Source organism: Schistocerca piceifrons, chromosome 10, assembly GCF_021461385.2.
Source record: "Schistocerca piceifrons isolate TAMUIC-IGC-003096 chromosome 10, iqSchPice1.1, whole genome shotgun sequence".
In the NCBI taxonomy this organism is placed as follows: domain Eukaryota; kingdom Metazoa; phylum Arthropoda; class Insecta; order Orthoptera; family Acrididae; genus Schistocerca; species Schistocerca piceifrons.
In genome coordinates this window covers 2144536-2161024 of record NC_060147.1, presented here as the reverse complement: position 1 = coordinate 2161024, position 16489 = coordinate 2144536, and the positions used below count along the sequence as shown (strand labels likewise).

Here is a 16489-nt window from a genome sequence, read left to right as displayed (position 1 = left end):
TTTCTTCCACCAGTATAAAATCGATTTGGTTTCTATATTTATCCCCTGGTGATTTCCAAGTGTAGAGCCTCCTCTTATGGTTCTTGAACCATGTGTTTGCCGCTATCAGCTGCCTTTCCCTGCAGAAGTCAATTAACCATTCACCTCTGTCATTTCTCTTTCCAAGACCATGACTGCCTACTATGTTTCCCTCTTTCCCTTCTCCCACAATGGCGTTCCAGTCTCCCATTACTATTTTGCAGCATTTTTTATTTTCGTCCATTATTCTCTCTATTACGAGGGCAGTTCAATAAGTAATGCAACACATTTTTTTTCTCGGCCAATTTTGGTTGAAAAAACCGGAAATTTCTTGTGGAATATTTTCAAACATTCCCACTTCGTCTCGTATTTATTTTTTATTTATTTATTTATTTATTTCGTATTCCATTAATCCGTATTGTGATAAATCACAAGGATGTGGAATGAGTCATGATTACATACAACAGATATAATACACATATATAAAATGACAAAAATGTACCATAAGATTATGAATAAGTTTGTAGGTTAAAATCAAATCAAAGGTATAGCTCAAGTAATATAAAACAATACCTAAAAAGGAAATACAGTACATTTTCCAAATTAAACAAATAATACACATATATAAAATGACAAAAATGTACCATAAGATTATGAATAAGTTTGTAGGTTAAAATCAAATCAAAGGTATAGCTCAAGTAATATAAAACAATACCTAAAAAGGAAATATAGTACATTTTCCAAATTAAACAGTTAATGTGATCTATAGCAAACAAATTTTTATCAGTATAAAAAATCATTGCTTTATCTGTAGATACTCATCAAGAGAATAGAAGGAATTTACCATTAGGTATTCTCTCAATTTACATTTAAAAGTTTCATTGACTTCCGACAGGTGGCAGCGCTGTACGGAGCTGTTAAAATGGCGTCTGTAACGGATGTGCGTTGCAAACAACGGGCAGTGATCGAGTTTCTTTTGGCGGAAAACCAGGGCATCTCAGATATTCATAGGCGCTTGCAGAATGTCTACGGTGATCTGGCAGTGGACAAAAACACGGTGAGTCGTTGGCCAAAGCGTGTGTCATCATCGCCGCAAGGTCAAGCAAGACTGTCTGATCTCCCGCGTGCGGGCCGGCTGTGCACAGCTGCGACTCCTGCAATGGCGGAGCGTGCGAACACACTCGTTCGAGATGATCGACGGATCACCAGCAAACAACTCAGTGCTCAACTTGACATCTCTGTTGGTAGTGCTGTCACAATTGTTCACCAGTTGGGATATTCAAAGGTTTGTTCCCGCTGGGTCCCTCATTGTCTAACCGAACACCATAAAGAGCAAAGGAGAACCATCTGTGCGGAATTGCTTGCTCGTCATGTGGCTGAGGGTGACAATTTCTTGTCAAAGATTGTTACAGGCGATGAAACATGGGTTCATCACTTCGAACCTGAAACAAAACGGCAATCAATGGAGTGGCGCCACACCCACTCCCCTACCAAGAAAAAGTTTAAAGCCATACCCTCAGCCGGTAAAGTCATGGTTACAGTCTTCTGGGACGCTGAAGGGGTTATTCTGTTCGATGTCCTTCCCCATGGTCAAACGATCAACTCTGAAGTGTATTGTGCTACTCTTCAGAAATTGAAGAAACGACTTCAGCGTGTTCGTAGGCACAAAAATCTGAACGAACTTCTTCTTCTTCTTCATGACAATGCAAGACCTCACACAAGTCTTCGCACCCGAGAGGAGCTCACAAAACTTAAGTGAACTGTTCTTCCTCATGCACCCTACAGCCCCGATCTCGCACCGTCGGATTTCCATATGTTTGGCCCAATGAAGGACGCAATCCGTGGGAGGCACTACGCGGATGATGAAGAAGTTATTGATGCAGTACGACGTTGGCTCCGACATCGACCAGTGGAATGGTACCGTGCAGGCATACAGGCCCTCATTTCAAGGTGGCGTAAGGCCGTAGCATTGAATGGAGATTACGTTGAAAAATAGTGTTGTGTAGCTAAAAGATTGGGGAATAACCTGGTGTATTTCAATGCTGAATAAAACAACCCCTGTTTCAGAAAAAAAATGTGTTGCATTACTTATTGAACTGCCCTCGTACATTGTACGTTTCCTCTACAATTTGGTCATCATGTTCTGAACTTGGCATATACACCTGGACAATCAGTAAATCTTTTTGTGCTCCTTTCAGCCTTACACCAATAACCCGGTCATTTGCATAGTCTACATATTCCACACATTTAGCCAATTCCTTTGTCATAATCATTCCTATTCCATTAATTCCTTTTACTTCTCCTCCTGAGTAGTAGAATACATACTCATTTGACTGCAACTCTCCATGTCCATTCCATCTTACCTCAGCAACTCCTACGAGGTCCATATGATTCTTTCCCATCTCTCTTTTAAGGTTTTCTAGTTTTCCTGCTTGTAGCAGAGTTCTGACATTCCAGGTACCAATTCTCGTTTTGATTTTTTGCCTCCCTTCAAGTTGCCACCCCTCCCCCCTCCCCCCGAGATCCAAATGGGGGACTATTTTACCTCCGGACACTGATTTAACATGAGGGGAAGTCATTTTTTGTGCATAAAATGGAGACTGCATTATGCAGGGAAGATAATCTGCGGTGGTATTCCGTTGCCTTCCGCAGTTCTGGAGGCCGCCCCTAACATGGGATGCAGACGCCTTTTGCAGCCGCCCGCTCCGGGTCAGATGCTGCATGAGAAGTATAGGTTGGAAACTGAAAGACCCCTAGCCCTCGAAACCTAATAGCGTCAGGGTCGGAAAAGAACAAGAGCTGGCCGAGGGTGGCCAGATAGGAAAGATGAAAGTGAGGAGCCTGGCGTAAGTAAGTGGAAGCAATGCCAGGACTCAGTTCGGGGCCCCGTGGTCGCCAGCCACGTATCACTAGGTGTGACTCCCTGAGGATGGTGTTACTGCTTCCCATAAACGGTGCACTGCACCGACACTCATTCTGCCTCGCGGGTACACTGGCGGACATCAACGAGAAGACACGGAAGCAGACGAGAGTGGGTAGAGGTGCACAGTGTGATTTCTCTGGAGGGAAGAAGTGACTGCTTCACACATCCACAACAGGTTAGTAGCCATATGTGGAGAAACAGCACCGAGTCACAGATTCGTGTATCGTCGGGTATCGGAGTTCAGAGATGTCAGAGACGTGCTGAAAAACGCAAATATACCGGACGTCCGCAAGACGGTGCCCAGCGTGTTAATGACTCTGTAACGGGGCAGAGGTGAATCACATTTGACGAACTAAAGGAGGCGACAGGTCTACCGTCGGGAACCCTCCGTACCATTGCCCGTGAAGATCTGCAGGTGAAGAAGCTTTGTGCACAATTGGTGCCCCATTCCCTCACCGATGCACAGAAACAGAAGGGTGTGGAAGTATGCCAACAGGTAGTGCCCAGTACAATGCAGTTCCAGTGGGTTTCTCCGAGTATCAGGTCACCGTCGACGAGTCACGGTTCTCCAGTGAGGCTGTCGAAAAAAAATGTCTATCTACACGGCGGAAGCACACCGGGAGCCCTCATCCCGAGAAGTCACGGCCGGGACTATTCGTGCGCAGACGAGCGGTGACCGTGTTTGGGAATCGGGAAAGGGTACTGCCGGCGGATCGGCTCCCTCCCAGTACGACCCTCGACAATGATTGGTACTGCAGATTACTGCACCGCCTCCGCCGACGTATTCGGTGACACTGCCACGAAAAATGGAGTCGTGGCATTCTCCTCCGGCACGACGGAGTACGGTCACGTGCCAGTCACTGGAACATTGCAATCGTGCGTGAACCTGGGTTTCCCGTGCTGCCACATCCTATACATTCGCCAGATCTGGCTCCTAGTGACTGTGCCACATTCAACGTGGCAAAAGTTCGCCACCGATTACTGACTTCGTGCAGTCGTCCACCAGTGGCGCTGAGATACCCCGAAAGCACGATACGTTATGCAAGTGTGGGAGCTGCCAAAATGGTGGCCACAGTGCACAGATGTCAGTGCCAGATTCAAACTCGGTCCAAACAAACGTAGTCAGATAGTTCGGTAGGCAAGACCACTGCCGGTGAGAGGCACATTTCTACTGTGGGACATTTTCTTTCTGACGGTGATATTTTTTGGTATGTCAGTCTGAGTATATCAACTTAGTTTCATTGCTCCTGAAAAACTTCGAGATTAATTACAAAAATTTTGAATTATCCGAGCAAAATACTAGCGTTACTTACCCCGTACTGCTATCGCTACGGCGTAGAATTCTCCAGCCTGGAGTACTCGACACAGCGGGACGGGTCGGTGGGGAAATACTGCTGGCACTTGGTCATCAGCCTCTTCAGCCCCTGCAGGTACTTCCGCTGGGTCTCGTCGTTCATCACGTGCGCCACATTCTTCGAGAAGATCTTCTCTCGCCCGGTACGTGCGTGGATACCCACCTACAATTGGATGCCTGAGTTAAACAATTCTGACAATGTGCAAAGCTCTACACACGTAATATATCTCACGTATACTACTCTACCAGACTTCCGAGTGGACCACACTCTGTCCCTTCGCTCCTCCCTCTTTCCTCTCCTCGAGGGGAAACCTGTACCGAGAGTAATGCTTCTTATTTATTTACACGTGTTCGTATTACTGTCCGGACACATTAACACGGCGGGTGTTTCGAACAACGGTCACGTAAAATATTGCTAGAGGTCGGGCCCGAACTACCACATAAACGACACTGCCAGCCGCACAAGTGAGCTACCAAGCAGAAACGGTTACCGAATACACTGTGTGATCTCGCTTTGCTTCGGGTTGTGTGTTGCTTGTTCTTTTCTTATTTTGAAACGAGTGAAGAGAGTAATGCCGGTCCATCACAGGATTTAAGTACGACTCCTGTGATGCCGGAAAGTACGAGTGATCCCTATTATGTCAGTCCTGCTTTCACAAAAGCACAAGAAAAAGAAAATGTTTCCACAATTCGTAAATTTTTCAACAGAGATCTATGTGTGCCATACAGCCCGAGGCATTGAGCACGACAATGTACTAAACGTCGTAAGGGATGTCTCATTTAATCAGCTGAAAATGAATGTTCTGCAACTCCGTGGCAATTGGACGGATGATAATGTCATACACTCTTATTGCCCTCCCTTTGGAAAAGTTAAATAACCCCTCTTACGAATGAAGATGATGAAATTCTTATTGAACAGCAACTAGAACTTTCTCATCTGGAGGTTTAAAGAGTCAGCATACCCTGTTTGAAGGTGGTATTAGGTACTTGAAAAGAGAGGAGAAATGATGGAATGTTCTTAAAGCAAATCTCAACAATACTAAAAACTTAAGTCAAAGTATGATAATAGAAGATTTTAAAAAATTATCACGCATTTAGCATTTAGCACATAATATTCACTATGCATTCTGATCTCACGTATACTACTCTACCAGACTTCCGAGTGGACCACACTCTGTCCCTTCGCTCCTCCCTCTTTCCTCTCCTCGAGGGGAAACCTGTACCGAGAGTACTGCTTCTTATTTATTTACACGTGTTCGTATTACTGTCCGGACACATTAACACGGCGGGTGTTTCGAACAACGGTCACGTAAAATATTGCTAGATGTCGGGCCCGAACTACCACATAAACGACACTGCCAGCTGCACAAGTGAGCTACCAAGCAGAAACGGTTACCGAATACACTGTGTGATCTCGCTTTGCTTCGAGTTGTGTGTTGCTTGTTATTTTCTTATTTTGAAACGAGTGAAGATAGTAATGCCGGTCCACCACAGGATTTAAGTACGACTCCTGTGATGCCGGAAAGTACGAGTGATCCCTATTATGTCAGTCCTGCTTTCACAAAAGCACAAGAAAAAGAAAATGTTTCCACAATTCGTAAATTTTTCAACAGATCTATGTGTGCCATACAGCCCGAGGCATTAAGCACGACAATGTACTAAACGTCGTAAGGGATGTCTCATTTAATCAGCTGAAAATGAATGTTCTGCAACTCCGTGGCAATTGGACGGATGATAATGTCATACACTCTTATTGCCCTCCCTTTGGAAAAGTTAAATAACCCCTCTTACGAATGAAGATGATGAAATTCTTATTGAACAGCAACTAGAACTTTCTCATCTGGAGGTTTAAAGAGTCAGCATACCCTGTTTGAAGGTGGTATTAGGTACTTGAAAAGAGAGGAGAAATGATGGAATGTTCTTAAAGCAAATCTCAACAATACTAAAAACTTAAGTCAAAGTATGATAATAGAAGATTTTAAAAAATTATCACGCATTTAGCATTTAGCACATAATATTCACTATGCATTCTGATCTTAAATATACAGTACTGTGTAACTCACACTTAAATATGAAATGCGTATGTCGCTGCCGTCTGTTAACAAATTTGCGTTGTTCTAAGAAGTGAGATCCCTCTGTTCAAGCTTACTATACCCCTTGTTCATCTATGTCTCGAATGTGGCAGCTGGTAACTGGAAGTATCAGATTCACGGCAGAGGATGAAAGCAAGTAAAAATTCAATAATGCCTTACATATTTGTACAAGTTAAGTTCACGTTACATGTAGAGGGATATGACATATGAGTGTAATTTCAGTGTATCACACTTGCAAAAATGATCTGTATTTAGGATGTTTGGTGCTAAAGGAAATAAAAACTGTGTATAAGACATTCTCAGTTTACTTGTTACTTCATCTCTGGATAAAATCTTTGAGCTTTCAGCAAAATAATCCGTTGTCTTCGGGAGGAACAAACGACTGATGTAGCTGATGTAGTGATTATTTATAGCCCAGAGACAGTTCGTGATCGGTCCGCATTTGTCATCGTTATGTCACGCTGCCAGAGATTGTGTCCACGTCTGTACTGGTAGTCTCAGCACTCTCGTACGAATGTAAACATTTCAGTGTATTTCTCTGCATCCTCTGCTTCGAGCACTCGCTTCCATGCAGATTATGGCTGCTGTTCCATTTAAAGTTGTCACACATTCTAATTTTTACAACTCCTTTGATAACAGAAACCTAGTTTGTAGAAATATGGGCAAAATTTTAGTTTCATCAAACATTAGCCTGCATTTATTTGTGAGACTGCATCCACCAGCTACTGCTTCCTCAAGCTCTCTGTTTTTAATGCGCCTCTAGGATTCCGCACAGCAGTCACCAGTGGTGCAGGTAATCTGACTGATGTTAACTGCTTCAGTACACACGAGGAAACTTATAAACTGCAGGCAGCCTGTGGCCGAGTGTGTCCTCAACTGGGCATAGCATCCACTTCGTCTCTTCACGTGTTACGCCTCATCTTCCGGGACTGTACGTATTTTTCTAGATGCAGCACTGCGGAAAGGAAGAAGTACAATGGGTAGATTATCACATGACTGTTCAACATTTTAGCGTATTGAGAAACCAGCAGTTGCTGAACATAATATCACAACAAACAAACACACACAAAATGTTTGATGAAACTAAAATCTTATCCCAGGCGTGTCCATCTCCTCTCTCCTTGCCCCCCCCCCCCCCCCCCCCACACACACACACACAGGAAAATTTAAAAAAATTAGAAGATCGATTTCGGCCTTTACACACTATATTGCAGATATTTTCTGACCCTGAATAAATAAGATGTTCTTAATGGCTAATACATTTATTTTTATTTTCACATTAAGACTATCAACTCCAACAAAGAAAGCTACTTCAGTCTCAGTCACACACACTTCCAATGAATGTGACAGGGTGCGTGTGCAGCTGATACCCCTGCCACATCTATGTTTCCTTACGATTGCTGCTTGCTACATTCATTCATTCCTGTCTCACAGAAAGTGTTGTAATTTCCCCAATCACCCTTTCGTACGCCAGCAGTCACGTAACTTGCTGACGACAAATTTTTCCAAAATCATTGTTGTAGATGCTGTGGTGCTGGGAAATGAGACACTCGATTATTTTTATCCACGCCCCTGCTGCTGGTGCGAAGCAATGCAGCATTTTTTTCTAGGAAGTCATGCTTCTGTTTAATATTTTGTTAACTGTGACTTCAAACATTCCAAAAGCCCCCTCTGCCTCACAGAGAGTGAGAAATTCATAAATTTTGCTTCTCGTCCACTCCACTTCATAAAGGAACTCACATAAAGACAATATGCAGTGCTACAGACAGAGCAATAACAAACACTTGTGCTGCATAGTGCCATTTTGTGGTAGCAGCCCAAGAGCAGTATACCTCAGACCCGTACAGACACAGCCGTGGAACACTGGTTTCGTGTTACCGAGATACTGACAATATGTCGTGGACACCAGTACTCATGTACTGGCTGTGAAACAATGTTGCAGAAATGGTTTTGAGAGTAAACGCCTCTTTGGTAAGTCGTGGTGACAAAATCATTCGTAGACAGTTTTACTGTGTACTCAGGAAGGAAATCATTACATCTATAAAATATTTTAGTAACATATAATTTGCAACCTGTAAACTCTACTTTTTAGATTTCTTTTAATCATCAAATTGTAAAACATCTATTTCTGTAATTTTTTACAGAGGATGAGCTGATACATTTACGTTCCTATGACAGCACTGGCACCACCAGTAAAAACATGGACATGTAATGGTGATCAACCAGGAGCTGTCTATGTGCTGTAAATGGTCACTGTGACAACAGCAACAACAACAGTCACTTGCTCTCGAGAAAGATAATGGAGGATTTTGTTGAAAATGCGATATTTTATCCATATTTAACACAGCAATGAAACTGAGAATGTTTTGTATGGGGATGTTGTCAAAATAGGTAACCAGATTACAAGTGAAGGCTGAAGGAAACACTGAAAAAGCTTATGAACTGCACACGTGAAAGGCAGAGGCAACAACAAAGACCCTCACTAAAGCCAAATGATCCCAAGGAACTTGTTCCTCACACAGTTCCTACGTGCCACGCATACTGCCTGAATCTGACATCAGAGAATGGAGTTAACGGGATAAGAATTGCAATTCTGAATACGAAGGTGAATAAACAGGAAGCAAGTTGGCAGTGAAGGAAATGCTATGGTTTAGTAAACATTTTGGTGCACTGTCCACATAAGCTACTCGCTTCAAACATTCTCACAATGATAATGTACAGCATATGGACATGGCCCAGTTTTCTCAAAATACCAGCTGCTCTTTTTACTTACCAAAGCAGCCAGAGGAAAGGAAATTTCCTCTTTACTGTAATTTTTATAATGTTAATCAAAAATACTAAAATGACGATTTGCGTAACATATTTGTATTATTTGCAATACATAAAGAAAGTACACACCATAAGAACATTTCTGTCAAAAGTATGAAAACGGACATACCCTCTCCCATCCTGTTCCGCTTTACACATTAAATGTGCATAAATGTGAATTTGAGAACTATGAGGGTCCTTCAGTAAATATTCCCATTAATATATATCGGAAAAGTCCTTTTAGGCAGTTCAAATTTGATGTTTCTTCAGCACATGTGCAATGTTTCAAACAATTCCAACGCACGTCACACCTGCAGTGAAACATCAGAATTGCACGAGTACAATACAATACATTATTTACAGTCGGTCGGTCGATTTAGGGGAGGGGACCAAACAGCGAGGTCACCAGTCCCGTACGATTAGGGAAGTACAAAGGAGGAAGTCGGCATGCCCTTTCAGAAGAACCTTCCTGGCATTTGCCTAAAGTGATTTACAGAAATCGCAGAAAACCTAAATCAGGATGGCCAGATGTGTGTTGAACCGTGGTCCTCTCAAATACGAGTCCAGTGCGCTAACCACTGTGCCACCCCACTCGGTCAATGTCCCGTAATGGAATTCTCGGCTGTGTAGAAAGAAACCGTTCTGAACATCCATAAACCTTTACGTGCAGTGTACGGTAATGACGCAGCTGATTGGAGTACCGCTCGGTGGCGGGTATCGAAAGTTAAAGCATTTAGAATCACGAGAACTGAGCTCCACTATCAGACACGTTCGGGATGTCCTGCCACAGCCACTGCTCCCAATACAGTGAATCACACAGATGCAATCTTTCGTACAGATTGTCGCATCACAACTCGACAACTGGCTCCGGAGCTCTCGGTAAGCACCGGAAGTGCAGGTGCAGTGACTGAGATGTTTGGATGCCCAGAGATGTCCTCGAGATCAGTTCCATAAATACTCACAATGGGCCACAATATTCAAAGAAAATCCATTTAGTCTTAAGTGCTGGACTAGTCTGAGAACAATGGAGAGGTCTTCCTGTCACAGATCATTACAGCTGACAACACCACTTTGATCCAGAAATAGAAATGCTGCAGTTGCTGAAGTGGCAGCACCTGTAATCACTGAAAAAGAAGAAATTCGAGGCAGCTCCCTCTGCTGGCAAAGTCACGGTGACAGTCTTCCGGGAAAGTGACAGTGTGTTGTCGAGAGGGTCAGTCATTAATTCAGAGCCGTACGAGAAGACTCTGAACAAACTCGAGAAACATTTCTGACACATTTGGTCCCATAAGAATCCAAAAGAAATCTTTTCCAGAACTCAGGATCACACTGCCAAATCGGGCTGCACGTAACTACCACACCCATCCTAAGAGCCCAGATTTGGCACCCTCAGAGTTTCATCTGTTTGGACCACAAAGTATTCTCTACGTGAGACACATTTTAAAGATGATTAGAATGTAATTCGTGCGGTCTACACGTGGCTATGAGCACAAGATGAGAGCTTTTGGCAACACAAATTCTACAATCCTACATAATGCTGGAGTAAGGCTGTAGAATGTGATGGAGACTGTAGAAAAATAGTACATGTAAAAGAAATGTTGATTAATTTTGTCACCAAATTCAGACTCTTAAAAATGAATATGTTCTGAAAAAAAAGTGATACATTATTTATTGAATGTTCCTGGTATTTCTGCATTTGAAGACATATTACTACTACTCTCCAATCAGAAGAGGGCCTGAGTTGCAAACAATAAACAACGACAGTTCTCCTCCACAGCTAACAAAAGTACACATGTACTCCTTCCACTTGCCAGCATTTCCTCAATCTGTTGATTATCCAGCTGTCACCACCGCCACCACATTGCACATTTTGTGATCCCTGGCTGGGTCTGCTTTGAACAGAAGCCTCTCCACCTTTGCCGTCCCCTCATTTTGTTTCTCTTTCCATTCTGCCCAGTGTTCTCCTCTCTTCTTCAGACATTCCCTCCCTGCCACGATCCATTTTTTTTTCCCCCCTACACATTTTGCGCAGGCTTTTTGTTCACTACTTCTCTCATCACCTCACTCCTTACTCTACCCATTCTCCATTCTATTAAGTGCTATCCTGTGTCTCTGAAATTTCTTCTCGCAAGCCTTTATCCTACTCGTCTACCTTTTCTTCACTATCCACATTTTCGATGCATACATATGCTCGGTATAACATTTGCTTATTTTCTGGTGGCACACCCTCAGTCCAGGTCAGGGTTCTTACACTCTGCAGGAATCCGTGTGCTTGCCTTCCCCTTTCACTAATCTGCCTATCGTTCCTCCAGCCATCTTGCAGGTATCTGAAACTTTCACTTTCTTCAGTACCTGCCCTCTATAACACTTATATCTACTGTTACTCTCACCTTAGGCCGTGTCCTACGTGAGCGACAGAAGCGAGCGACTTCTGGATACGCGACACTCCAGCGACACGCAGCAGCACTGGGCGCCAACCTCGGGTGGCCTGCGTGAGAGCGACCGTGTCGCGCTACGAGATGGCTGCTTAGTGCCGATCAGCTGTTTCTGTAAAACAGCGTCCTTAACCTGCAGAAAACTGTAGCTGGAGAGTAAGGCTACAGAATTAGGTTTGCTTAAGAAAATGAAACGAAAAGGAACGCTGTGCATGACATTTACAAAGGGAGGAATCTCCGTGGAGAATTTCACGAGTGTGGTCAACTACGAAGATCACCAGACAAATTCTTCGAATACACACGAATTCGACTATCTCATCAATAAATTAAATACGAATGTTTTTTTTACACGATCGAGAACTTCTAACAGCCAATAAATGCGGAGGAATGACTGTTACACGACTAACTATGCTAAATACGAACATAAACATATAGATCGCTACCAGTGAGCAAATGCCTGACTGTGGTGTAGGGGTAGCGTACACAGTTCATACGTGATTGGGAAAGGTCCTGGTTTCGATTCCAGGCTATTCTTATATTTTTACTGACTCAGTTATGATTCTGTATACAAATTTTTACGTATACTGTTTACACTGCAACCCGAAGTATATTTTTAAGGTCTTGCCAAAGAATGTGATCTTCACACCTATCCCAGTATATCACACACATTTAATTCCTAATAAATTACAATGAACCATTAAATTTTACAGATATTTGATGTTGCGAATGTAATTCATCAGCAGTCAGTGTTAAGGCCAAATGTTTCAATTACTCTAAATAGTCTGTAAAAGTAAAGCTTCCAAAATTTTTTTAAAAGAAAGTCAAACGCTTTGTGTAATGTTTAGTCTAAAAGTATGAAATAAAAAATATTAGGGAAACGTTTGGTGCACCTCATATTCTATTCATGTTTCGAGCATCATTCAAAGGTGCGTAGAATGGTTCTCTGCTCTACTTATTTCTTTTACACAAACCACTTAATAAAATATTTCACTGATTTCTTCCATTTTTGAATTTCAAGTTTTATTCAGAAAGCATGATCTTACTGAGTCCTAGTTTGCCTTCCTAACGTATTTGATTCGAAGGAAGCCTTTTTGACATTTAAATACCGTACCAATGTATCTTTTTATGTGTAACATAGCTAGGTCTTGACCGGATGAAAATTTTGACACTTCATTTACAGCAGCTTTCAGTGAAATATTTCAATTTTTCCTCGGATTATTAATTAAGTTTTTGTTTATTACTTTCAAGTAGTTAAATATTTTCATGCCAAACTAGACCTCATGCTGGTCACTTTGATACCCCATTTACAAGTTTCTCTCACTTTGTTTGGCTATGAAAATTTGGACAAAAACTCACGGTGTATGTTATAGGGAGTCTTGTTTTCGCTCTGCTCACGCCTTTAGAAAAATGTATTGAGTGTTAATCATACGATAAAACAGCCCTTTCTGCATGCTGTCATTTCCAAAAATCGTCATTTCGATACCTTGAATCTTTTACGAGACACAACGATTTTTACGACCACTTGATTCCCGAAGCGCAGGGAAGGTTCGGACGTGCCATGAGCGACCCGTCCGTGGATATAACAACCAATATCTAAAGAACGGAAAGAGATATCATTCAGGTCTCAACTTTAAATACAATTTATATTGGTTACATTTCATACACAATAAAGTATGGCCTTAAATGAACTATAACGGGAAGTCTACTTAATGTGATTTTACCTCTGCAAATTATTAAAAATTTCGTGCAACCATGTACTCAATTTCATGCAGCACAGTAACTATGACAAATAACGAAAATAAATTCTGACCCTTATCTTTTAAGGATATCGAGCTGTAGGTTGCAGAAGAATCAAATTTTTTCACCAAATAGTTTTCTTGAAATCGGATGTTAAGTAATTCATAGCTGCCATTGTGTCCGCACCACTGCTTTGTCAAGAAGACATGTGGCTGTCGCTGTGTGTCGCGCGTGCTGCAGCAGCGAGACTCAAACATAGATGTAGCTCATGTAGGACACTTCCGTAACGACACCTGGTTTTGTCACCTGAGGCTGTCGCGCACTGTCGCTCGCTTCTGTCACTCACATAGGACACGGCCTTACTTGTGTTTGTCACCATTACTTCACATGTATTGCATTAAATTTCAACTCTTTTCTCCCACCACTTCCTCCTTAGCCTTTCTTGTACCTCTCCTTCTCCTCATCCTTCTCCATCTCCATCTACATCATTGCCCGCAACATTATTAAATCATCAGCAAACATCACTGCTTCCATACTTTCACCTGCTAATAGTACTGCCACCCCTGTGATTCTCTAATCTGTAATACTGATAAAAGGTGGTGGGGATACTTCACTCCCTTGCTTCAACCTGTTTTTCTGTTCTAACCAGTCTGTCTTCTCTCCTCCTCCTTTTACCTGACTCACACTTCAACACATTTGCTTTATTCTTCTTGTAGTCCGCCTTCCGAATCCCCTTTTCTGAAGGACTTCCCAGCTACTCTCATACGTATAATTATATTCCTCTCTGGCCTTTTCTATCTACTTATATAGAATGCAAGTATTTTAGAAAAGTAAAGATTTTCTCACCATAGTGACACCAATGGGCCAAGGTGCATTTCCAATGGCCATCTGCAAGTAGGAGTCGCTGGCGCGGATGTAGTCCCGGTCGAGCATGTACCTCGTAATCTCCGTCAGACTCTCCGCTATGTCCTCGGGCACACTGCGCGTCTTCAGCTTACGCAGTAGGGGCTTCAGGTACACCTGTACACGATTTCACTAGTTGTATTCTACGATTTCACTAGTTGTATTCTCAATAAGCACTGCTTCGATCAGACAAGCGTATAATAAACCTTAGGAATAACACACAAATTAATGCTAAACTGGGTAAGACTGCCTATGGCTACAACTGAAAAACACAGATCTAATGTACTGTAAGTAAAATTGGAAAAAGTCTGTACAACTGACTAAAAATTTTGTGAAGTTATGCAGTGAATTCCATTAAACAGTAAAACTAGACGAAAATAGTGTCACATTTAACAGGACTTACAATATGTAATTAGAGTATTCAAAACAAATGCTCTGCAGGAACTGTACCTTGTTTGACAATCACAGTTTAAATTCTAATGAGTGCACATAATTAAACAAATTCACAGCAAAGATAGAGCTAGGCAAATATAAGGGGCATTCAAAAAGAAACGAGCTGGAGTCCGGTATGCACAAACCGGTGACAGGAGGGTAATATTGTTTCATATGTAACGAGATGTGGTTCCGACCAGAGCGTGGAAGAGCACAGCCCGTAGCTGGAGGGCACGCGTGCACGTCAAGTGACTATACAGAGCTAGCAGCAGTATGCATCAAACGTCCAATGCTGCCAGTCACAATGCAAACAGTGACGAGGTATCAAAAGAAGAACAAATAGATGTCGTTCGCTTTTTGACAGCGGAAGGAGGAGGAGGAACGGACAGTAATCAATGAATGTCACAAGTGTACAGTGAACACTACATGTCCCTGACAAAGGTCAAGGTGTGGTACAAACGCTTCAGGGAAGGACGGCTGTCATTAGCCAATGATGCGCAGAGTTCACTAGCCAATGATGCACAGTCCGGAACACCACAATGCATTATCGACGACACTGTCCGTCTGGTGGATGCACTCGTTACCCAGGACCGTAGCCGCCGTGGTCGGATTGAGTGTCGGAAGTGTTCATACTGTCACGAAGGAACGACTGCACGTGCGCAATGTGTGTGCTCGACAGTTGGCCCACAGTCTTCGACCACGACAGGAAGCGTGTCAAACGGCCCACTGTCTCGCTCATCTGCAGCGCTAGGCTCGGGAAGGGAATGCGTTCCCGGTACGAGTGGTGGCTGGAGATGAGCCACGGTGTCATCATTTCAAACCAGAATCAAAACGACAAAGTCTTCAGTGGAAGTATCCAGGGTCATCCCCACTAAAACAAGCTGAGACCACCCACACGATTGCAGGAAAGGTTACGCTGACGATATTCTTTGAAGGAGACGGCCCCCTTTCGATTCACTTCCCCTTCGCCAAGCGATCAAATCGAAACGACCGGGCAATCTCACCTGTGGGGTCATTCTGCTCCACGACAGTGCAAAGGCTCGTACGGCCGACACAGTCGTGGCACTCCTGCAGAAATTCAAATGGGAGGTTCTCAGCCACCCTCCATACAGTGCGGACCTCTCTCCCAGTGACTACGCCACTTTTGGTTCCCTTAAAAAGGCTCCGAGGGGCAAAGGATTCACCTCGGACGACAATGTCCGGCTGTACGTGCAGAACTGGTTAACATCGCAGCCTTGGGAATTTTATGAGACGGCCATTCACCACCTTGTGTCACAGTGGGACAAGTGTCACAACAGCCAGGGTCAATACTTCTAACGTACAGGTACTGTTTTCTGTAATTATGTCTCTGGCTCGTTTCTTTCTGAACGCCCCTTATAATTCCATCTACAATATAAATAGTACTAAAATAATATCGAGATGAGCAGAAATATTTACTTGCCTATATGCTGTTTCTGCTCACATAGACACAATGAAACACATAATTTAACATAATACCTGTAATTTGCTACACTAGTGCGGTGCCTTTTGACTCCGATAGCAAGAAAACACTTCGTCGACAGTATCTGGTCCATAACAGGAGGAGAGGTGGGGGCGTAAACCTTTCGATTACCAGGATTTGTGCCAATGCCCTGAGTCAAATTCAAAAGCTCTCCTGTGTCTCACGGTGTGAGGGCACGTGACACTGGTAATGATCGTTTTTCGTCAGACGGATACTTTAAGCCATCGGAGTGCATGTGCAAAAAACATGCAACGAAACAAAATGGCAGCTAAAAAAAGGAATTTA

General features: G+C 43.0%; 1 protein-coding gene across 3 annotated transcripts in view; it reads right to left on the bottom strand.

The window, feature by feature from the left end:
- LOC124718937 (pre-mRNA-splicing factor 18) overlaps positions 1 to 16489 on the bottom strand; it is a 115112-nt gene that overhangs the window by 28564 nt on the left and 70059 nt on the right. For all 3 annotated transcript variants that reach the window (XM_047244600.1, XM_047244602.1, XM_047244601.1), the window contains exons 4-5: positions 14215 to 14388; positions 4255 to 4458 (exon numbers count right to left, since the gene is read on the bottom strand). In XM_047244600.1, coding sequence (XP_047100556.1) covers positions 4270 to 4458; positions 14215 to 14388 — 363 coding nt within the window. In that variant the 3' untranslated portion in view covers positions 4255 to 4269. The remainder of the gene's footprint in view (positions 1 to 4254; positions 4459 to 14214; positions 14389 to 16489) is intronic.